This window comes from Varroa destructor, unplaced genomic scaffold (assembly GCF_002443255.2).
Source record: "Varroa destructor unplaced genomic scaffold, Vdes_3.0 BEIS01000006.1, whole genome shotgun sequence".
NCBI classification, from domain to species: Eukaryota; Metazoa; Arthropoda; class Arachnida; order Mesostigmata; family Varroidae; genus Varroa; species Varroa destructor.
Genome location: NW_019211459.1, coordinates 29,148,485 through 29,173,242, shown reverse-complemented (window position 1 = coordinate 29,173,242; position 24,758 = coordinate 29,148,485). Strand labels below are relative to the sequence as shown.

General features: G+C 46.9%; 1 protein-coding gene across 3 annotated transcripts; it reads right to left on the bottom strand.

Annotated features, from left to right (window-relative positions):
• Positions 1-24,013, bottom strand: LOC111252264 (zinc finger protein basonuclin-1-like). 3 transcript variants are annotated; one of them, XM_022809822.2, is made up of 3 exons: positions 22,787-24,013; positions 17,801-18,048; positions 1-3,781 (listed from the first exon to the last, which is right to left on the bottom strand). In XM_022809822.2, the coding sequence occupies exons 1-3, from the start codon at positions 22,890-22,892 to the stop codon at positions 779-781; spliced, it is 3,357 nt and encodes a 1,118-aa protein (XP_022665557.1). In that variant the 5' UTR covers positions 22,893-24,013; the 3' UTR covers positions 1-778. The 3 variants fall into 3 exon arrangements, with proteins under 3 accessions (XP_022665557.1, XP_086848644.1, XP_086848645.1); XM_086992518.1 differs by lacking the exons at positions 17,801-18,048; positions 22,787-24,013 and adding an exon at positions 8,961-9,512; XM_086992519.1 differs by lacking the exons at positions 17,801-18,048; positions 22,787-24,013 and adding an exon at positions 3,899-4,374.
• Between the last annotated feature and the right edge of the window lie 745 nt (positions 24,014-24,758).

Genomic DNA, 24,758 nt, shown 5'->3' with positions numbered 1-24,758 from the left:
TTGGCACGAGCACAGCACACGTTTGGTTTTTATTCTTGTTTCTTCGTTCATGTTGCTTGCTGCTGTATTTGTTACTTATATTGTTGATTTATTGATAAGTTGTTTCATTTTTTATTTAATGTTTCTAGCGCTCATGTTGATTCCCTACATAATAATGTGGCATCTACATTCTATATAATATAACATTAAATTACTTAGATTTACAGATATATACAGTACTCTAGGTGTGTAATAATATTGTCTGAACAGAGCTCTTTATCTTGCTCCGTATGACATTGCTTTCTACCATTATTTTGCTTATAGCATCATCAGCATCGTTTTGACACGTATATGCAACACAGCTGACAGTAGCCTTCACTCAGAAAATCTCAGTCTAGACTTTCTTCGATTTCACTTTTTCTCATACTCCTCTGCTGTCACTGAGTCGCAGACTTTCTGTTTGTATAATTCTATTGCTGCCTGGAAATACACGAGCTACCAGGTAATCGCGTCCTTACGAAGAACCTTACAATTTTCTGAGCCAGCCCCCACAATCCATCACACATCGTATAATAAGAACAATACTTAATAATGTGAATTGGTAATACGTTGTAATAGCAGCCAATATTTTTCAGTATTGGGCTGGTGGGGTTGCTTAACCGTTGATTTCGAATCGGCGAGGGAGACTAGTTGGTCTGGCCACTGACAAGTAGTGACGTTGAGGAGCAACAACACTCTAATAGTACCCCATCAGTAGCTCAGGTTCGTAGCAGCAGTAGCGTTGACTGCTGATATCAGCTCAGGTGATAAGAGCAACCGGATGTTCAAGGGGCGTTGAAGCAGTCGTCAGGGCAACAGCGGTTGGCGACGAAGCAGGGGGAGTCGTCGCGGCAGTTGCCGACGGAGAGGCTGGTGCGCTCTTGACGCTGACCGGTGGCTTCAGAGGTGGCGTATCGTCATCCCCGGTCGTAGCAGCGACAGGTGATGCCGGTGAGGGTGAGCGTGAGTGCAGCGAGCCTCCGCTTGCACCACTGACTGCTGGTGAGGCCCGGTCTGTGCTCAAAACGCACGGAACCTGCGACAGCAAGTGAGGGAAGGCGCCGAACGCCGCTGGGGAAGGAAATAATAGCCCTGCCTCGGCTGCACTGGGTAACCGCTGATATATTTCGGCAAGATTCTGCGTGGAGTCATAGAGACGCGAGAGGAACTCTGGCTGGCCGTAGGGGAACATTTTGTCGAGTCCGAATGGCGCCCCTCCGGCAAGACCTTCTGGCGCCGGCGTCAGTGATGATGTGGATAGCAGCTTACGATGCAGGTTGAGGTTGGCTGAATGGCGATCACGGCTTCTTCGTGAGGGAAATGCCGCATTGCAGCCCTCAACGGTACATTTGTGCATCAGTTTAAGATGCACATTCTGGTAATGTGTCTTGACGCCAAAATGATTCTGGAAGACTTTCCCACACGCGGTGCAACGTCTGGGGTTTTCTTTGTCGACGGGGATCTCGAGGGAGGAGTCTCTATACATAGCTGCGACTAGAGACGGGTCCGCCGAGCTGGCAGGCGATTCTCTACCCTCATCTTTAAGGGGCCCGTCGGCAAGCCCGAGGCCGGGGGCATGGAAGGACACACCCCCGGACCGGACCGCAGGGAGAAAACCCGCAGTGAAGGCACCCATTGAAAGAGACTCCAGATGGCGCAAAGGGTCTTCGCGAAGCTCTGTCTGCTCCTGTTCCGGATCATCCTGGTCAAAACCATGATCAGTTTCCTTAATTCTTGTTTGGTGCTCGTTGTCCGGCTCAGGGTCTTGTTCTGTTTCCGTTTGAGGGCTTTGAGCGTCTTTCTGCTTGAGCATCTCTTGCTCTTGAGCATCCGCCACCTTCTCCCGCAGCGTGCTCACATCCACTTCGAGCTTCCAAGGTTTATGTGCATTACCTGGAAGCTCGCGCTCGGCTCTGAGCTGTTTCGTTGGCTGCGGGGAGAGGTCAGGGAAGCCGTCCTTTGAAGCTTCGCTGCTCGACAGGTCCTCATCTTCACTGTCCACATGATGGTTGCGAGCCAAATCAGTCCGACGTTTAAGTGACGCATTATCCACACTATTATTACTCGTCGATTCGTCGTCGTCGGAGCTGGCGTATCGGACCTCGTCGTCCGATTGTTCGACAGCTACTCGAGTTGGGTTCAGTGCTTTCCGTTTGCGCATCGGTTTATCACTAGTAGTTAAGGACAATGGCTGTAAATCAGCAAAACCGCAAACGTCCTGCTGTCTTCTGGGTGGTGAAGAGGTCTTTTCCAACACTGATTTTCTTTCATTAGCTAAATGCTTGCTGGTAAGCGGTGATTTCATCGACAAATTGATGCCTTCAAGTGAAGAGAAATTATTATCCTCTGACTCTGGTATTGGTGAAGGTGAGGTGGGCTGACCCGAAGAGCCTTTTATGAGCGAGAGTGGCATTCCGGCCCCACCCAGGCTTGTAGGCTCTGAGTCCAGCAAACTTTGTGTATATTCATTGGCCAACCCAGCCAGTTTGGAATTAAGCAGACCCTCTTGGAGGACGGAGCCGAGATGTGAAGGCGAAGTTGCATTGAGGGCTAACAAAGCGCTAGGGGGCAGCACGGGAAATGGATTTGCTGTGCGGCCGTCATGCGGACTGATTTTACGTCTCAAGTTTGGAGCGTGCAGTTTGGGATTCGGGTTAGCGCTGTGACGGTTTCGGGAGCGGCGCGAACTGAACATCATATTGCAACCTTCAACAGTACATTTATGCATTTCGCGCAGGTGCACCGCACTGAAATGAATTTTTAGCGCGCCCTTATCGCAGAAAGTCTTCATGCAGACGTGGCACTGAACGCGACGTTTGCCGGTTGAAGGGTTTGTGGTCAGCGTACTCAATACCACCGGGTCCCAGCGGCGTTTGAGAGAGCTTGATGATTCTTTATTACGACCATGCTGTAGCTGGTGTGCCTGCGCCGCTAACAGCGCCTCGGGATTTGTCATATTTGCGGAGAGATTCATAGCAGGCAACCCGTCATCATCTGAGTCGCTGAGACTCATATCCGAGCTGTTTTGATTATGATGTTGACTGCTACTGCTATTGTTGGTATGATGGTTTGCAGCAAAGGCGGTTGCTGACATATGATGACCTGACTGGCTTGTCCCGTTCGGGCTGTTAAGTGAATTTAGCCCAAGCGAGACAGGTGGTGAAGACAGAGGCGGTGACGGACGCCGCTCGATTGCTTCGCAGCTTGCTCCATGACCTTGTCGTTTATGCGTGCGATAATCATACGGCTGCATACTTTGGAGTTTATTTAACGGTGAGCTATGTTGTTGTTGTTGTTGTTGTTGTTGTTGTTGTTGTCGATCCGCGAAACCAGAGGAGGCGCTTGGACTACGACTGTGCGGCACAGAGGGGGCATTGTCATCGTTTGCGCTCACTTTCGAGATTGGTTGCGTATGCTTGGCCGAAGTTACAGTGGATAATAATTCCTTTGGTTTGGTAGCGGCAGTAGCAGTTTCCTTCATGCTGCTGCTACTTTGAGGTAACGACGATGCCGTCGTTGTTGGCTGCAGCATGAGATCATTGGCCCTTTGTGAGTTCAGGATGCTGGCCGCTTGAGCCGACTTTTCGAGGAGCTTCTTGAGGTCCTGACCGTGGTCGGTGGCTGCCTGGATAGCATTATCGGCTACCATGAACTGTTGCGCGAGTGAACGTGTTTCTGCAAATCGAAGAAACTGGCGTAGAACAACGAGCTCTTCATCACGGGTAACCAAGGCCCATTTGTCCAAAATGCTGCTACTGGGGTCCTGAAAAAAACGAACATTTGACATATAATTAACTGTCTTGCGTTTGCAGATTGTCACATCCCTATTTCCACAGTGTCCAATTTTTGCATCTATATACTAATACAGCCTTTAGTTTACCTAGCTCTAGAGGTCTGTCGCACTACATAAGGCGTTCGCGAATGCCTTGCTTGCGCTTCGTAAATCTGGCTCTCGGATCAACATACGACGTCACTCTGTTTAACCGCTCTCGCTTTCTGTTCGCGTCATTCTGTAAACAGGCCGAGACGCGACTCTCGAACAAGCTTGTTCGTGCTCTTTTGCGCTTGTTCTCCGGCAGCCAGCCGGCCAGCCAGCCAGCCAGCCGGCCAGCAGGCGTAACGAATCACAAATAAACGCTGCCTATTTCAGCACGATGAGATCGTCCGCTCTCGTGGGTATCGCCATGCCGATATTTCACCCTTTTTATTGGCTCGCGTTGGAGGCTTCATTGATGACAGTGCTAATAGCATTGTGTATGTTTGTATGTGTGTCTACGTCTGTATAGATGATACGACAACGACGGACGCTATCTATCGCCGTCCAGAATAGGGTCCTACTCTCACGCACCTCGCACACATAGTGACTGCACGCGGCCGGCCAATGCACGCAATGAACAAGCGGCAGTAACGACGGTGGCCACAGCAGTTCACGGAGCGCCCATGTGCATAGCAGCTGACAACAATAATATTCAGTGGTCGTGGAAATGTAAACAATGTCATCGTTTTCTCAGCCCATGTATATCTACCCATAGCCGGGCTCATAGAGCTGCAGCAGTGCGGCTATAATAGGCCTATGGCTATCCACTACGGCATTACAAAATAAGCATGCTGAGCTATATTCTCTGAATCGAGAAAACCTGCCATCCCAGCAGCGGCGATGAGCGTCTATAAAGCGGCGAGATAGATATCAGGCTGCCTGAAAGACAGACAAAAATCATCAGAACTGCAACTACCACCGGCAGCACCATGAGTAACAGGGCCGAAATAGAAGCGGCGGCTACACCACTTCGTCCAGTTGTTGCGCGCTATGGGATAAAATCGAGGGATAGAGAGCGTTGGTAACTGTTAATAGCAGTGATCTATTTATATGTTGAACTGGCTAACGGCGACTAGTCGAACAAACAAGCGATGAGACAAAGCACGGAAAACAGAGTCAGTCCATTTAACAAAATTCAGCATCTCACTGCTGCTCCTGCAGCCGGTGCTTATGGCACGTTGTGGTATCTGTTTGTGTAGTACCCGAAGTGGGTGCTTGACTGTAGTTCTTTCTTACGATATAATGGAAATGGTGCTATGCCGCTCCGTGGAGTTTTGTGGTGCCCTGTGGCAATGCCTTATGCTTTGGTAATTTTTATTGATGTCCGTTGATGTCGGCCGATGCTCGATGTCGAATGCTCTGAGGATCTCGGGAGCTGTCTCATCTCATCTGGCCATAGCAGCCATTACGTGGCGACGACGACGACGACGACGACGACGACGACACACATCTAAGACTTAAAAGCAATTCGAATACATCGAAGGGTTCAAGTGTGCAAAGTCCATCGGTCCCTTCGTTAAGAGACGACGCAAGAGAAAAAATGTCTGAGAGAGAGAGAGAGAGAGAGAGAGAGAGAGAGAGAGAGAGAGAAGGGTCGTGAATAGTGCTGGACCCTGTTGTATCCGTTCGTGTTGTCAATACGATTGTCCGAGTGTCCGGCGGTTCCTGTCACGAGTGCATTGTGGGCCCTCAACACAACAAGTCAAGGCGGACAACTTTCAATAGCAATTTCTTTTTGATCGCTATCGGCGTTTTCGGTGCCGTGATCAGTGGCATTGGTGGCTGTGGCAGAAGCCAGCATCCGCTCACCCCGAAATACCGAGCACGTAGCCGCTCCGGACAGTGCTGACGCCAAGTGCCTTTGGTCGAACTGAGTAGTAAGGCAACGCGAGAGAAAAAGAGGCTACTTCCCTTCTTCAATTCAAATTGAAGCACTTCAAGTAAAGCCATCTCAAATCGGAACCGATGGTCGAAATTTGCCGCCACACTCACTATCCACGGCGGCAACGGTAGCGCAGCAACAACGACAACAGCTGAGGAGGGCCGTACCACCAATGGCCCATTGGCTAGCAAACTGGCGGCGTTGGCCGGCTTCTCCCGTGACTGCATCTTTGACAACACGCGAGATGCTGCTGCGCGAGTGCCGTCAGCCGAGCAGCAGCAGCAACAGCAGCAGCAGCAACAACCATTGAAGAGTCATCATACGACGAAGTGACACGACGATGGTCGGAATAATAGTAATGCCAACATCGAAAGCGAGCAGCAGCAGCTGCTGGTATAGGAGGGTGAGAGCGATCATCGTAGAAGTAGTAGTAGTAGTAGTAGTAGTAGTAGCTGATGTATGTAGTCCGGCTACTATTGAAACGATGCTGATACTAGTAGTAGCAGCTACACTATTGAGCAAAACGCACACTCTTGAGCAGAAGCTACAACACCAAAACAGGGTGTCCTTCTGCGATGGTCCTTTTAGACAGCGGCTTATTCTTAGAACACGACAGAATTCACCGGAATGTCACCGGAATGAGCCGCCCAGACCAACCGATTTTTCTTCATACCTTTATCATTTCTTCTTCCTTGCTCTGTTTTTTTTATTTCGATTTCCATCATTTCCTATTCTTTGGACGACAATAGCGACGATGACCAATGTCATTCCTGTTCAAGATGCCGGCTCAATAAACTGGCTCAGCATCTGTCGACTCCTGACGCCGCTGTTCATGACAGACACGCATTTTCGCGCGGCACAACGCTTATGAGCTACTCGAGAGCAACAACAGCAGCACAGTCAATGTTTCATGAGGGTAACGCGGTAGCATAACAACAACAACAACTCGCCGCAAACGCCAGAAGCTGTTGAATTCTCGCGTACCGACACCTTCTACGTAGCCCAAATACGGCAACCCCCATCGTAACAGTAACACCTTTCGTACAGCCTTACTTTCGTTGACTTTGTTGCCCGGACACGCGGCCTTTTTCCAGTCTTTCTAACTGTTATTTTGCTTTATCCACCCATCGAATGTTCTTCCATGTAAAGAATACTGCAATGTGTATTATGTAGTTTTATTATGCTGCTTTTGATAGGAGAACCCCTTATGGATTATGTAAGGTTAAATGCCAGATCATGTTACCTAAGGGTTGCTCAACGATAACAATGCCCAAGATATCAATATAACGCGATAAAATGGGAATTCCTTTGGAGAAATCAATATGGGGATTGTCGGACCGAGAACAATAGTAGATGTGTGCATTGCGTAGCGTTCGAGTTTGGGAGAACCTAGAAGTTAGATCAGCGATCTAAGTCTACGCCTAAGAAAGCAGCATTGGATGACGCGGCTTCTTTGCGCGACGCACGATGTTCACAACGAGGCAATGTCAAACATGACTAGCTCTAAGGCCATTCCGCTACAGGTATTGGGGGCAGCGGAGCCGATTACTCAATAGGATGCTGTTATTGCTGGTGTGGCAGCTACGCTCGAGAGACGACGACGATGTTGCGGTCTGTCGATATGGCCTAGAGGACACGGAAGACGACACAGCAGTGACAGCGTGTGTTGGCGGGATACGGCTTCGATCATTTACCTGCATATCTGACTACCGTCTACTTCCTCCATATAGAAACATAATCTATGCTATCGGCGACGGGCACAAGTGGCCCTTTATGACAGAACGAGGGCCGGTGGACAAGACAGATCACGACGGAGACAACACAAAACTTCTCACGTCGTCGCTCGATTGAATCCTGGTCCATCAGGTCCAACGGCAGCAGTCTTTGTGTGCTGTTGATAGGCTGACTATAGTAGTAGAAGTTGTCGTTGTGGAAGAAGCAGCAGCAGCAGCAGCAGCAGCAGCAGCAGCAGCAGCAGCAGCAGCAGGAGTTTGAGAAAATCATGATCATGCCAACTTCTCATCCACTCAGTCCCGACTCTGCACAAGCCGAAAAGCGACACATTACTATCCTATGTATGTAGTAATATAGCAACAGACGCGCGTCACCTTTTTAATCCCGCAAATTTCTTTACTGAGTAACCCGACAACAGGTCACATACGCTAATACAAATATATACGGTTTAACATATGGACATGTGTTGAACATGAAGTAAAACGTATACCACGACAGATGAGCCATGAAAAACGAAGACTATCTCGTTGACCCACAAGATGAAACTCTATGAGACACGTTCTTATGATTATCCCAGTTGTGCTAAAGCTGTTCTCGACATGTATTTACGATTATAAATAACGAGGATGATTTGGGTTCATTCATGTGGAACGACCGCTTTGGTCTACAGAAAAAAGTTTGTATCTATCGATCACACCTTAATGTAGCTAGCGTGTCACACGGCTGAAGGTAACAAAACGTCTGATTTTCTCCGCATTAGGATCAAGGATATAATGTGGGGTCCTTCAAGGACACAAGGAATCCTCCATGGCTGAGGTTTGCTAGGGTAGATACGCTTTCTATCCTGGTTAGTAATGATAAGACCTGGTAGGACTCTAGCTCATGTCACCCAGTCCAGATAGTTCTTGCGGTAGAGACATTTGCGCTCATCGTACGAAAGGTGCCGGCTTACGTCAGCTACCAAAATACAACTTTGACTTTGAAGATTACCTTTAAACCATTTTCTATTACATTTGACTGAGGTAAATGCATTTTGAAGCTTGATATTTCAATTCACACATAGAAAGCCACACGTAGTTTACACTGATGTATATTACGTATGTTGGCACCGTGCTATTAATGACAATAGCGAAAATAAAATAATAAGATTGGCAGTATAAAAAAAAAAATGAGATGACTCTTTAGTGATTTTTGTGCGTTGTTCTAATCCGAACTGAGATATTCTCTAATAACTTCTATTTCACTGTGTAAACCGGATACCGCTCTATATCTGAGTTACTGGTACTATATAATAAACGGTTCAAACTTGTTGATGGCTTCGTTGAATTTGGTGCGTACTCATAAATTATTATTTCATAGTTATCTGTCACTTCTTATAGCAATGGATAAAATAGAAGGACATTTTTTGGAGTTCACGAAAACTGAGGACTTCTCCTATAAAAAAAAATATTGGCCTTCTTGCTTATACCACAAATGACTCGATGACGGGAGTCTGTCATAGGAAATTACCATTAGGCGCGATTGATTCGTTGGCAAGCTACTTGTCCGTCTTGCATTACATTACCAGCGGCAGCACACAGAGGCGGCGACGGCGGTGGACCCGCTGCCTTTGGTTGGTAGTGGTCACTTACGTGGACACTCCTACACTCCACTCCCGTTTCCTTTTCTCGCTCCACCATCTGTTGTAACGGCAGGAGCAACGTCGTCGGACACAACAACAGCCCACATGGCATCATCACCACAAGCGCTATTCTTCCTGTCGCTAACTAACGAAAACGGGGCACAACGCACATAGAGGAAAGGATGACAGAAGGTGGCTAAAAGGAGCAACGGCTGATCGGCGGTTGCTACAGAAACTGCAGCGGTACTACGGCTGTGCTTTAACACCGCTATTGCTGTGGCAAAAGGTGACGTTCAATTGTTTCCAACAACAAAAACAAATAAAATCATCTTTTGGCGTATGGGGCGGTCGCTCGCTCGGCCTCTCGCTCATTGGTTTCGTCTTATGAAGAAAACGATGATTATATTGATGCTGATGATGGGGAACGGCAACAAAAGAGACCTAAGGAACGACGCGTTGTGAAACGCCACCGAAAACATTTATGCAAAAAACGCGACTTCGTCGGCGCTTACGACGATGGCGACACGATCAAACATGATTCTGTCTTCGATTCATCCCGTCGCCAACGAATGCTAAAATGGCGGCGAACAACCGCGCAGCCTACCTATTGTTCTTTGTCCCTAGTCTTTCCGTTGGTTCAATATTTCAACTATAATATACGGCGCTTTAGTGAACACAGTCACCTTTTAATTAATCCTAGGCATAGATCGATAGTTGATCTCCATTCCGTTACCGTGCTATGTTTCTGATAATTTCATTAGCAACGGCATCGTCAACAATAATATTGAAGATATCGCAGGATAATAAGGGAAGAAACTGTACTGCAAGCTATCTATAAGTGAAAGGGTAGCCTTATAGATATCAAACAAGACGAGCGAGTGAGTGAACGGACAAAAACCTGGACGTAAGGTCGGAGTAGCTCAATTAATAGCTCTGAAAATTAGCAACAATGTATAATGAATATCGTTTACATTTGGATGAATTCAGTTAACATGTGATCCTATTTACCTTACTGGACATGATCGATAACAATAATGAAAGATATGGCAACTAGTACTCGAATTGGTAAAATATGTGGGGACAAAATGGGCCAGTAAGCAGCAATTGTTTGTCACACGCCTTTTGGCGCGCAGGGCGACAAGTCGTGATTTAGTGACGGCGACCTCGAAGGTAACAGTCAACACCAAGATAAATGAGACGAAACGTAAGCAGTCACTTTTTGAGGGCTCCCAGAACGATCGGTCCGCGCTCGCTCGACCAGCCAACTGGCTGGCCGACTAGCTGGTCGATCAATAGCGACAATGGCGACGAAAACAACCAACATAGAAGCGGCTACACACAAGCAGGTACTTGTACACCGACAAACGGCCCAACGGAACGGCCCAACGGAACGGCCAGCCAAATACCAAGCGTCGTTTGTCCATCTCTGCCCTACGATGCTGCTCCTGATTGCTGCAATGATTATGACTGCGGCGATGATCGGCCAAACACGACCACGAATTTGGCCACGGCAACCAGTGACCACTGGAAAAGGCGAGTGACGGTGTGCAGAATTTCGTTTAAAGCGATGCCTCAAGTCGTATCACGAGCAGGTGAAAGAAATACTGTATGGATGTCAATAGAATATCTGATCGAATCCAGCGGTCAAACTAAATCGTAAAACGCTATCAATGTTTACTTAAAACCACCTAGAAAGGAAACAAAAATGCATGTTGCCCCATAAATCAACTTACGCAACGGACTAATCGGAAAAATTGCAGTTGCAAAAAAGGCAGTCTGAATAATGGACATGTTAAGGAGTCCTAAATGGCTACTTTTGTCCTGCATTGCACACTCTCTTGATGAACACGGTTACTAGGCGGGTATATCGAGCGCGTACACACATTACGTTAATAGTGGTCTCATGGGGAATAAAGGTTACCCCTTTCAGATTACATAAAACTATTGCGAGAACATACGTGTATCCCCTTTGCTAGATTAGTTGCCCAAATATTTAGATATAACACAGCAGTGCTTGCCTTTCGAACAGCTGGTGTCGTACTGGCTACTGCTCGTTGTCAAGGAGGTAAACACGAAAAACCGGTATCGTATTTTAGCTGTTGTTGGCGTCATCCGTTCTTTGTCATCACGAAACCCCTGTGTTCAAAAGTAAACGCATACGCACACGCACACGCACGATTGCAGACATATGCCACATATACACTACAGGCAGGCAAGGCTTGAAGCAGGAGCATTGTAGGACATCGGATAACGCACGGCATCAAACACCGGCAACGGTGATGGTCCTGAACGTCCCCGGATGGTAGCGAACAGTGCAGCCGTGGCCAAGCCGTTTGATATCGCTCACGAAAAAAGAAGACCAGGTAGCGCCGGCAACAGCATCAATATCAGCTAGCGTTTGTAGTGGCCATGACTGATACTTTTCATTGCTCTGCTCAGTCCATTCGGATTGGAAGCACGTCATTGTAGACGATGGCGAATGCCAAATCAGCACCACCGGTACGAGCATCGTAACCGCTACGACAACAACTATTACTGCTAAGATCATGTACGCTTGAGCAAGTGATGACTCGGAAACATGTGACTGACGAACCGAGGATGTGACCAGTCACTGACTGATAAATGCATAACGGCAACATAATGGCTTCTAAATGATGAACGGTCAGACAACACTAACGAGCGCCCAACGGCGAGAAGCTCCGGCATCGTCTTGACAGTTCTTAACGGCCCCGTACTCCTTTTCGTATTTTGAAAAGTTCATCTAGATCGGTTTATCATATTCAGACATTCGTTAGATATTGTGCTTCGAACGATCACGAGGTCTCAACAAATAGTTGACCCAATATCTAAAGGTAAAAAAAGACCGCCACCAATTGTAGTGTACTTATATTTAATCATTGATATCGGTTTAGTTAACAAGACAGCCCTAAAGTATGAAATTTGTTTTTGTAAAATAATACAGATTCGAAAAGTAAGGGGCTTTATATAAATCTTTCACAGCTTGCACAAAAGTTGCTGGCTTCCTTTAAGTCGAATGGCATGTTTCAATCAAGCGCTTGGAGACTCCTACTAGCGCAGTTTGCTTTCTCCGTTTGGTCACTCACTCAATCACCCGCCCACCTTCTGATGGGAGTTGCGATATAGAGACCGACCGGATGTAGGGGCGGAAATGCGTTGTTTGCCTGTTCCTCGGCTGTTGACTCTGCGGGGCGACTGGACCAACAACAGCAGCAGCGAAGAGTGCAAGGAGTGCAAAGACATTGTTCATTGTTTTTGTACACGCGACGATCCGATAGGAGGAAACAGCTACGGACTGCTGCTGAAATGCTACGCAGATGACTAGGCAAATGCTACGAGATGGCAAGTGAGCGTGCGAGCAAAAGAAATGCTCTTGCACCCCAGAATTATCTTGGGCCCTAAACACTAAACTTCATCCCAGTGTCCTTTGGCACGGGCGCCCAATTAAACATGGGACGGACAGAACGAGTTCGCGTAGTGGCATAGCGTTTAACTACTACTGAGATTCGACAAATGGACTGAAAATGATTTCTTTTGTTCCCGCAATAGAGGTTATCATATTGCACTGTGTAAATAAACATCCAGATATAATAAAAGTTATATAATTTTCAAATATGAGTATATGCTTCCGTGTCGTACTTTGCAAATAATTTTATTATATGATCAAATATTAAAATATATCATATGCTCTCAAATGCTACCCGTTTCTTTTACTAGATAATTTTGCTTTTCTCCTCTCATTAGTCTTTATATGATGCTCTTGTTATACCCAAAAATAGAATTTTCTAATATCACAGCAGCATGCTTTATATTGTGTTTATGTATATTATTGTGCAAAAAATGCACACGTAAGAATATAAAAGCTAATTGTAAGCTTAACCTAGATTGCCTTTCTCAGGCTTAGCTACTTACTGCTGCCTAATACGAAAGACGAGCCTGTAGCGCCAGGGTATTCGCTGTTAGTCATTAAACGAACATGAAATTGGGTATAGGTAGTCGTACGGTAACATCCTCGTTAGTTGCCTCGGCATAAAAAGCCCGAAAATTATGACAGAAAAGCTTTGACACATTCAAAATGTCCAGTGGTCCTCTAAACTGTGACTGTGCCCCATTGAGACAGCCTAATATTTTCTAGCGGTGTCTAGATATTCCAACCTAAACAGGCGCTTGCCATGCCATTTCCCAGCGGGAAAACTTCGAAACTAAGTTTATCAAGACCCCGTCCGGTTAGGCCCCCTAACAGGGGCAAGTCCTTCACACCGTACCTAAAAATAGGTGATTCCAAAAACTTGTTTGCTCATGATGAATATCTGGTAGAGCCGAAAATTAAAGAAACAACAAAGCTCATACGCCTTGCAGCCGTGCGAAGCTGACCCAAGCTTAACTGCAGCCCAACAAATCTGTATCGTTTTTTAAACCAAAATCAGAGTTAGCGGCTGTGCAATATTATATATAACACTATATAATGATTGTGTATGACATTTGAATAGTACGCGAGACTTTAGTTCAGTAAGATCCTCTAATATTGTATCTCGTTTATTTATTACTATTTAGTCGAACATATGTTACAGCCGCAAGGGAAAAAAGGAGTCCTGTCACCTTCGCTGATATAGCCCAGTTGTAGGGCTCCATCACGCTTGTATCATCGATGTGGGCGAGGGCTGGTCGACCCTTTGCCCCTTGTTCGCAAAGTACTCCCATGTGCTCGCTGTGATTCTCTGACACACAAAAGTAGTTGAAGTTATTGTCTTCCGCCGAGAGTGTAGGGAGATTGTCCGCTCAACGCTCTATCACTTCTGCTGCTACTACACAACTCCCAGTCCTTCCTTTCTCGAACAAATCGCAGCCGCGTGTCGACATCAAGTTCTCCTCCAACGAGTGCGTATATCTCTCTGGCCTCCATTTTGACTTTTTGCCCTTTACAACAATCCCATCCCGGTCGGCGTTACAGACGCTACTATCATTGTTGCCGGCACCGGTATCGGCCCGTGTTAGCTGATGTCGGTCGGTCTGCCTGTTTATCTGGCTAGCTGGGCGACGGGAAAAGCTTAGTAGAACTTTACCATTTACCAGCATTAGCGTATTCTGATTCAGCTCTTGCCTGGTCTGTTCCATGTCACCGTGAGCTCTGAACGTCTGTCATTAGGCTTTCTCTCTCCTCCTGACTGACTAATAGAGAGAGAAGCTTCATGGAGGAGAAGTGAGCAAGACTTCCCTTGATAGAAACCCTCGTCTGTTCAAGACAGACCTCCCATGCCAGGAACCAAAAACTGTCCTGATTATATTTTGCGGGAGCCCATTGCATGATCCCAACAGCTACCAGACACTTGCTGTTACTTTAAAATAATGCTATAAAACTTGCTATTTGTTTTGAGTGCGTAAAGTCAAATACTGATCCATTGCGTCTAGCACACATACATGTGAATATTATAAACCTATTGTTTACATACAGCAGTCGTATAAACGTCGAATCTGTCTAAACGCACATATGTACACCTTGTTACAACAGATTCAAACGAAGGATTACCACTCGCGAACGGAAAGGTAAAAATATCCGACCAATTTGTTATGAGTGGTACGCCCTCGGACAGACGGCTACGGATCGATTCGTTCGACCGGAGGAGCCAGACCACTCGCCAGTGACGGGGAGAAACAGGGAGAAAAAGGAAAAAAGAATCTACAAGAACAGAACATCGTCTTGACGATGACTAGTGCTGATGCCGCTGCCGTTGCCGTTGATGATGATAGTAATAACAGCACAAGCCGCCGATAACGACAAAGAACCGAGAAGAGTCGAGGATCCGGCTTTGCTGGGTCACGACGGTTACAGCGGAGGTATTATACTTCACGAAGAAAGAGCCATTCCGAACCAAGTCGAGCTGCGCCGACTCAAGTGGCCAGAGAGCTCAAGCAGTCGATAGTCAGGCTTCTTCTGCTGCCTCTAAACAACGACGTCTACATACCTTGAAAACATAAGTAAAAGGCAACAGGCCAACGGGCAGGCCGACACTTTTAGTTACCGATCACATTAGTATGGGACAAAGCTGGTCCCTATGCTATCTCATCTTCAACTTAAACATAAAACGACCTGGCGTATGTGCATTGTTAGAATAATGGGTGTTCTGCAATGTCTAATTGGAATTGATATATTAACAGTATTTACCAATGCAATAATGCCAAAAACAGTCCATGCTAAGGAACAAGGATGCGACTCCATAATTGTCCTCGGATCAACACTCAACAATGAATGAAGCTAGCGCTAGCGATAAGAATAGCTTGTCTTTGCTCACGGCTAGTGAAAACAAGTCATCGCGTGGAGTAAAGCTGACTCACGACAATCATAGTGGGGCTTCAAAGAAGCGCGGCGCCAAGTGAACTGCCCCACGCTAGAACGACCCCAGATCCTACTGCTCCGCATATTGCGACGCCGATGACAACGTCAAAGACGACGACAACGACGGCGATGCCGTGAGCCTCCTAAGAGAAGCAGCAAAAACAGGCAACTAAGCCAACTGGCTAACTGGTTTGCTCCTTTTCGTCGAAAAGCGTCTTGCGCGTTCACAAATATCGGGATGCAGGCACGCACACAGAGATATAAACAGACATATACGAACATTGGAGCCCACACAGACAGACATCTACTAGCATAGCTATATAGACAGATCGAAAGGAAGAAAGACAGATACACAGAGACAGGTCTACGCGGCGGCGGCGGCGGCGGCAGCAGCAGCGCCGGTAGCGATGATGGTGATGACGACGGCGTTGTTGCTTGCTTACTTTAGACAGATCACATCTATGTATCGCATAATTCACAGATTCACGCTTGATGGCCACGCCAGTCTCCTGTCGTTTGTTCACGCCGCGTGTAGAGGAATGGGCTGGATAAACGTCACACCGTCGCTTGAAGCGAGACGAAGCCTGGCCACAGACATTAACATTGCCAGCTAGTGTGAACTACGCAACATCGCAGTGGCCGCTACAGCCGTCGCTAGTATCGTAGAAGACACTAATACAGTACCGTTCAAAGACACATTGTCGTGACGGGCACGCGTAGAGTGTTCCTAGCTAACATATCGAGCCAACGCTACATCCTACTTGTCTACGAGAGTTTATTATTATCTCATGTTACCTTCTTGCCCGCGAAGATCTGAAACACAGGCCAGGTCTATTTGTAAAAATAAGGCAATAGCTGATCTAGGAAAAATTTTCTTTTTCATTTGGATAATTCAAATACGCTAATCCGTATGAGTTAGATAAGCTATAGATGTATCGTGATTTCCAAAACTAAATACAATAAGAACACTGTCCAGAAGTAGCAGCGGGCTATCGGTTCTGTGGAAACCCTAAATTCGAAATCGATTGAAATACGCAAACGGAAAATTGGTTTCACTAACATGTCAGCTCTCGCAGACCTCGTGCTTTGAAGAAAACCGTGAATTAAGTTGTTGCATGTAATTTTAAAACTTTTGTTCCCTATCTCGGTTTAGTCAGTGGTTAGCTGGACAATTGCTAGGCAAGATTTACAATATATATATACTCCACATTTTGAACGGTCATATTGCTATGATTTTAAAAGCGATAGTTGGATGGTAGATCAACTGGTATGGTTTACGCAGTTATATTGGGAGGCCAATGAGAAAAAACTCGCAGGTTCTCGTTCAAGAAATTTTCAAATAAGTAGATAATACTTAGAATGCTCCCGCATGAACATTATATATATATATATATGCATAAAATGCAATGTTTAAATTAGTTTTAGCGGCGCTCGCAGAAAAACCAGCCGCTGCCATTTTTCTGCTCTTAATTGATATATTTTTATATTATGATTATTGATATTCGTGCATTGTCGCGAGCAGCGTCCCAAATAAACTAAAATTTTCCAGAATCACACTTGCATATTGGCTGAATTCCGTGTTTATTCTGGTTCTGATTCAAAAGAATACGTCTCTAGTTTATGTATTCTGCGCTTTGCCATTTGGCATCACTCCTATACTCCCCCTATTACTTAGACATATACAGCTCACCTATGACTATAAGTAGCAGAACAAAGCGAAGGGAGTGCGTGCGTTTTTTAGCCAAGAGAGGTACTGGATAATAACAACAATATCTAAAAAAGAAGAGGTAGATAAGCACGGCAGCTACAATTACCGTTACCGACAGACGGCAATGAAATATTATTGATGCAGAAGAAAATAGCTGGGGCACGGGCTCACGGACGCCCAGTGCGTGCACTCGTGCATTTCAAATCTTTCAGCTGCTTTAGGCGCTAAATGTGGATGAAAAATACTTAAACTTTATTTGTGTGTTCAGAATAAGGTACCATTGTTGACCGTTTCCGATAAGTGTAAGTGATAGTGAAAAGCGCGTACGCATGTTCGAATTTGACAATGATCTATAAGCAAAGGAGTGGGTGAACAGGCAAAATGGCGATGGAAACTGCTGCAGTGCACTTCCTTTATTCTCTTATAAATGATCTATGACGCACGTTTATTCATTTGTTACGTCTCGGTCACGTTTGTCCGCGTCCCTTTAATTTATAGTTAAGTACAGCATACTATGTCTATGCTCACGGTTCATGAATGGTGTGTATATAATAACTTGTCCAATCATGCGTTCGTTTGTTCCCGCGAGTATCGTTTAATCGGAAACGCTCATATTGTTCTTCTAGGTTTATATTTACAAGAGTACCTTTGCTCTCGATCAGTCTTACCTGGGCGATGTAACCCCGTAGATAATCATCATAGGTCCATCCGAAGGCGCCTAGAACTTGTTTAACGTCGTCATGCGGAAGGGCACCGAGAAGACGATCTAGGAGAATTTTCAGTCTCACAGGAATGGCGCATGTACCGTAAAGCACGAGCGATGCCACCTCGAGGACAGTTCCTGCTTTTGCGGGCTCAACCGGTGGAAGAGCGAGCCCAACTGGTGAGCGCGCACGAGAGTTCACGGCTACTTTGTCTGCAACATTCAAATCAATACAACATATGCGTTATATGTTACGAGGCTTGTACTACTGACTGTCATGTAGAATATACTCGTAATCATATTGTCTACCACACAAGCTATTATCACTAAGAAGAACAACCGTAATGCCAATGGAACTTATTGGCCGCTCAAAATTATCGAAGGCCGAACTTGGTCCTGATCGAAAGCTCAGAAAAGACTTTTCTTCCGTGGTCATCATCATCATCATCATCATCATCGTCAAGGAGTGACATCGCCGGCAACACCACATCTGTACTTGTCGAACAAATTGAACATATCACACGCTTCTGAGAGACTGCTCCGTTCTTTTCACCGCTTACCCTCTGTGTCTGTGCGACGTTCGCGTGTGCAGTCAGCTAGCTCCTTAATAGCTACGTGTCAACTTCATGTTTAGTGAGCAAATGGAGCGGAACGCAACTCTAACAGCTCTCGGTATCAAGCCTTGATGATGATGGGCCGAAGCAGCAGCAGTAGAAACGGCGCTGGCGAAATGGGGGAGTGCTAGCCCTCAAGAAGTAGTGGCTGTGTGCGATAGTAGCTCACCCCAACAAAGCGAGGACTCGTTACGAGTTTTGGGCGGGTTGAGTTTGAAGCCCATTTGAAGTGGAGGTGTCGCATCTTGTCAGAGATGAGAATGTGTCATGAGGGGTTCATACCACGAAGCGGGCACGACTCGCATTCTGGTCGGTGTACGCGACGCTCTCTCCCTGTGTCCTTTTTTCTCTGGATTATTTCTACCTTCGCCATCATAATCATGCCCGTATCATGTTCATCTGTGGCATTTGCTTTCGCTGTTCCTGCAGCTACTGTCGCTGCCGTTGATACTTCTCGCATGTATATAGACGTGTGTGTGTGCGTATGTGATGACAAGCTGGTGGCTTGTAGCCAGTGTCATTGTGTCCTTTATTATTATTGTCGTCATCGTTGGCATCAGCTGATTGAGCTGCTGACGGCGATCGGATAGTCGTTCGCACTGGGAGCTCTGCCTGTCTCTAAATCGGCTGAACAAGAGGCCACCGATCGTGCCCAGTCGTATCGTGCCGTATGACAGTCGCAAGCACCAGTAGGACGTACGAAACAAACAGCAACTGCAGCAGCAACAACAGCGCCATTACTAGCGACAGCATTAGACGATCTAGTCGGGCAGTTGCCCAGTATAACCGCAGGAATTGACGACACTGGCCATGGGTAGGCAGAAGGCACACGGCTATTGCTACGGAGACGAATGAACGAACGAACGGACAAACAAGGTTGTTTCGTTGTGGTCGATTGATCTATCTGGCGGCAGGCAGCAGGAAGGCCTGCTAGCCGCTTAGCCATTGGTTGCCCTGTCGCTTCGTCGTCGATGCGATGCAGTATGGCGCCGATCGAGATGGATTGGGTAGAAGAGCCACGCATCCCTTCTCTAGCGCTTTATCGGTACACCACGATGACCACGAGGACGACGACGTTCGACGTGCCACACGACGGACACCGAGGTTCAACAACGACTTCGGCGGTGGCGGCGAAGCAGCAGCTACGATAACGACGTAGCCGTGGCCGCAACCACCACCACAGCGGTGATGAAGGACGAAGGTCAGCTAATTTCGCTCGCTGCCAAGGGTCACCATTCCAAGCGGCCAATGTATGGAGAACGGAGTATTGGCTGCCACGAATCTCATTGACATCAGTTGTGGCTGGTTTTACGTAGCTGATGCCAATATTGCCGCAGCTAGCAGCGGCAGGACATGGCGTCGGCTGGTATCGTGGCTACATCGGCTTGGCTTTTGGGGAGCCGCTGTTGTTGTATGAACTGCTGCTATTGCTGGAACATATGCGCTCATCGCCACCACAGACGCTGCAGATCAGATTCAACTTTACTCGCCACATCGGCAAATCGTTCGATGGCCACCATACGCCCCGTACGTATTCACAGCAACAGCTGCATCAGCAGTAGCTAACAGTTATTGGCAGACAGCAGCAGGAGGTGTAGCAATGAAAGCGCACAAAGAAGACACCCCAGACTGTCCACTAGCGGTGGTGGTGGACCAGGGAAGATGCAGCGCACGACGCGACCCCCGACCCTCTAATTGGCACCGCCAAGCAACCGACCGAGTGGCAGCGATGACCACGACGACTGCAGCAGGAAATGTAGTAGTAGTAGTATGCATATCGAAGACATCGATTTTGCCGATCCATCAGCTAAATGCACCAAGCCGTTGTTGTCTATTGCATAGCTGGTTAAGCGCTTATTCTCCGATACCCGACGGAAAAACTGATATACCGTAAGATCATCACGTGCCGTTAGTTGTGCCATCAGGGCTAGTAATAGTCAACCACTAAATAGAAGGGGAACGGTAGCCGTGACATGCATATATTTTTTTACAGCCGATAACACTTGCCTTCTAAATGTCTTGCGTTTTGATCTGATAATCTGTCAGTACCTATATATTATTGTTGAGTGTAGTCTGATGAGGATACGCTGTATCACATTCGACATAGTATCGACGATCTTTATAATAATGCCAGACTTACGTATATGATCATTATGACAAAATCGTACATCTTAAAATTACGGTCCCAAAGCGGAAAACAGCAATGGCGCAAACTGTTAGCCAAAAGAGTATTAAAAACACACACATACACCGCTAGTTCTTATTAGTGTAATGCGCCTTATGTGTGTAATGTGTGTGTGAGGCGCCAGTTAGGTTGAAATGTTTTTATTAACTTTAATATAAAGCCTCACATTCAAAGCTCGCATGCACTGTTGTCCTAATTATATCCTCTTGATTATACGATTAATATTTTGTTTAAAGTGTATCTGACCAACAAAACAGATGTTTGTCACCAGTCTCGCTCTGAAATTCGCTTATCAGCAACGCCTGATCGTTGCACCTGCAGTATACATACGTGAAATTCTTGTGTATTCTGGCCGATAAGAAGTCTTTTTGGAGCAGGAGCGCATAAAAGTAATTGGGCCCCAATGCGGGCGGGCCATTGCTTACGTTCGTTAACGTTCTGAGAGACATGCACCCCCTTTACTAAGGATCTTAGAGTTGTCAGTATTGCTGACGCTGTCGTTGCTATTTGACGAGGACGGACAGCCCATAGTAAATACTTATTTTGCACACAACACAACAATAATTATTGTATAAAGCTGTACCCACTGATGTCTAGCAAAATGTTGTATCTAATTATGAAAACATATAACCTAGGATAATGTACATATATTAAACGGCTCGTTATAGCTATTTGGGCAAGCAAAACTGTTCCCACTCTTTCTTTCAACATTTAACATTTTTCGCTTAAAACCGGTAGCTACCTTTAAAAAAAAAAGCATTTTACAGCATGGTATGTGTATGTGCTGCAGGTGAACATGCTGGAAACTGACAATGCGGCCTTCCCCACCTGCTTTTTGATCCCAGTCATTGACGTCGTCTACATAGCAAGCACCATAATCTCCACTAGAATCACTGCAAGCAGCATTATGATCGTGAAAATCATAATCATGGTGGTAGTGAAGGTGGCTGTATGATATAGAAATTTATAGGTTTGGGTGGTAGAACACAGCGCAGTTCTCTCTGGCCTCGTCTACGGCAGTTCGGCTCGCTGTCTACAAAGTGGTGGACGGTAGCGAAGGAGCGCGAGAGTGGCACGCCCATTGATAACGCATAAAACTGCATTAGGCTTGCTTGTCTGTCGCCGACCTGCTTGTCGGATGGCCTGCGCTATGCTGGAAGTCTGTAGGACGGCGTCATTGCCTGCCTGCCTGTCCGTTTGTTGCCCGGACCGGCTCGGCGGTCTCGGTTTGGCCTGACTCGCTCGCTCAAACGGCCGGCCAGCCAGCCGACCGTTGGCTGATGTTGATGGAGATTTGCCGCTGGTTGTTGTCCCCTGTCGTCTCGGGCTGTCCGGGCCCTAGCCCTATCGCGCGATTAGCGGCGCGTCCCTCTCCAGGTCCCGCCTCCCGAGGTCACTGTGTCCCCTCTCCTCTGGCCTCCCTAGGCCAGCCACCCAAGTGAGCTAGCTAGGCCAGCTAACCTCCAAACGAACAGCAATCTCCCACTGCCAGCTTGTCTTCGCTAACTCCACCAATATAAAGCTTATCCTCAATTCGTCCCCGTCAAGATGTTTTATGTTGTACTACTATGCTTACCTAAAAGTATTTATCTATGGAGATATCTAGAGTACATGTGAACTTTGTTACAGCTTTGACTTACTAATTCGATAGTCTCTCTTTGAGCTCGGACAAAATTTACACTGCCCAGATAAGTTGCACTTCTTTCTATAAAAGATTTGCCTTCGTCTATGTTACGAACTGCTAATTACGGAGCTGCTAAACAAACCACCAAACATCGGCAGCTTAAGTAGCTATTTGGGCATGTTCCAGTCACACTTAATTTTATAACTGCGTATAAATCTGTCAAAGAATAGCGTATGTTGGGATTCAACAAGTTATAATACGATCAATTGAAATATTAGTACGCCTATATCAGCCTTAAATGGTTACAAATTAAGCTATTGGTATAGATCCTATGTTAGAAGGGTACACGGGCTTATGATGTACATGTGTATATATGTACATATATAAGTCCTGCCAAGTATACTCGTTTGCGTTTTGCACTCTTGTAAGAAAATGGCAGAGTAAAATTGGACAATGTTGGTACGCGTTGTTCCACCTGCTTGTGTTTCGAAATCTCACATTGTGTCATTGTGGTTGTTCAGTTCTTACCGGTCGGTTGTTGTGACCTCATATTGTTAGTGAAATGGTGTTCCTGAGTGAGGTCTTCTGCTCGTCGAGGGGAGGCGACTCCTGAGGGGCTTGCTGTGGACCTCATGCTCCTAAGTGAGGAGCCCGGCGGTGCACTGTGCGACACTCGCACGTTACCCAAATCCGCCGAGCCTTCCTTGACGTCACTTCCACGGAGTACAACGACCTCCTGAATAATAGTTCGTCCTGTTCACACATCAACTCGTAGGCCGTCGTTCACACACACAGACACACACTTGTATTGCTGGATTCAGCTGAGGAAATCAGCTATTCTACCTGGTAACCCTTTACACTTCACACTTGAACCACCGTCGTCACAGAAGGCGATGACACATCCTCAATACACCCGCACCACGTCGTCACGTATAGCAGGATTGTAAAGGCGCTGGAGAGTGTCTTTGTAGTAACGCACACATATAACCGTCTCTAAATGCACTTTAGTCCAGGGTTTGTAAGTTGTGGATCGTGGTCTAACGATGACCTCGAGTGTTTGTTCTTGTCGTAGGTGTGGCGGGAGCGACGTTTGTTAGAGTTGCAGACCAGATTCCAGCTACGCCAGGTCTCCGACCTGCAGCTTTTTCCTTTTTTTAGTGAAAACCTGTTCCATCCAGCAACAGCGAAGGTGCACAACAAAATCAGGTGAAAACTATGGCACCTGGTTTTGAGCAGGATATGTGGGCAACATCACTGATTGACGGTTACTTTGGTGTTCATTTTGGGCGGGTCGTAGGGGGCAGAGGGCTTACTTTTTCCAGTAACCTCTTAGGCTAGCTCAAATTGATTCATCTCACCTTGAATTTCTTTCTCTGTTTCACTCTCTTTCCTTTTCCGTCTGTTGGCTGGCCTGTTCTATCGTGGCACACAAACACACACACGCGCGCACACACAATTAGTAGTCGCGGTAGCAGTATTCGTGTAGGTCGTACTTCAACTGTTTCGTAGTTGTCAACCCCCACGGTCGACAGTAGTGGACAACAGCGGCAGTAATCAGTAGGTGGGAAGTACGACAACGGCTATTGACTGACTAAGTCTACTGCTAGTGACAATTGTGCTAGTGGTACCTAGCTCTATTGGGTAGCAGCAGCAGCAGCAGCAGCAGCAGATAGGAAGAAGAGCACACACGGGACAAGAGCAGCGTCAACGCGCTGCCAGCTCGTCGTCCGGCGCACTCGCGCTATGAAATGTGACCAGGATCGGTCGCCTGGGTCCGGCCTGTCGCTCGATGTCCGTCCCCCGCGCGCGCTCACCGTTTCACAATTGGTCGCTTGCTCTCCCTCTCGCCACCCGCTGTCCAGGAGGCGGAGCTATGGTACGAGGGCGCAGACGCTAGGTGGCGCCACTGGTGAACATTGGATAGATACCGACACTTCTGTTCTATTCGCAGATGACACCAGGGATGAACCAAGCAGTTAACAAGCACACACTGCCTCAACTCGCCTCGCTCACTTCCCCACAGTGGCCATCACAGGCGCACAGCGACCCAGACGTACAGTGACCAATGAAGGGACGGACGACATGCAGAGCGTAAGCGGAACATACAGCTAGTCGGACCCCGACAACAATAACAGCAACCGAAATCAGACGACTGCCATTACTTGGATCGACTCATCGTGATGGCCGCACAGTCATATGCAGCCGCAGCGGAGTAGAGTAGAATAGAGTTTGTTAGTTTACGTTATCTCACCACCCTGTCCGATCTTTCTACCCATGTACCTACCCTTTTAATACGTCATATGTATACAACCTACCGTATCGTTTGCCCACTGCTTGTCCTCTCCGTCCGTCCTTCTCTCTATACGTGTGATTTTTTCAGCTGGTTTTGTTCTGTTTACTATTGAACGCGCTGTGGGCACATTTCGGCCTGCACTTATTTACTATTAGAAGGGTTATTATATTCAGACCGCTGCGAATAGTAGGCGCGGTTCAGTACCAC

Coding starts and splice junctions, on each gene's coding strand:
- LOC111252264 (XM_022809822.2), bottom strand. CDS start 22,892: ATGAGGTCCACAGCAAGCCCCTCAGGAGTCGCCTCCCCTCGACGAGCA. Junction 18,049..22,786: donor GAGGTCACAACAACCGACCG/GTAAGAACTGAA, acceptor TGAATGTTGCAG/ACAAAGTAGCCGTGAACTCT. Junction 3,782..17,800: donor TACGGGGTTACATCGCCCAG/GTAAGACTGATC, acceptor CGTTTTTTTCAG/GACCCCAGTAGCAGCATTTT.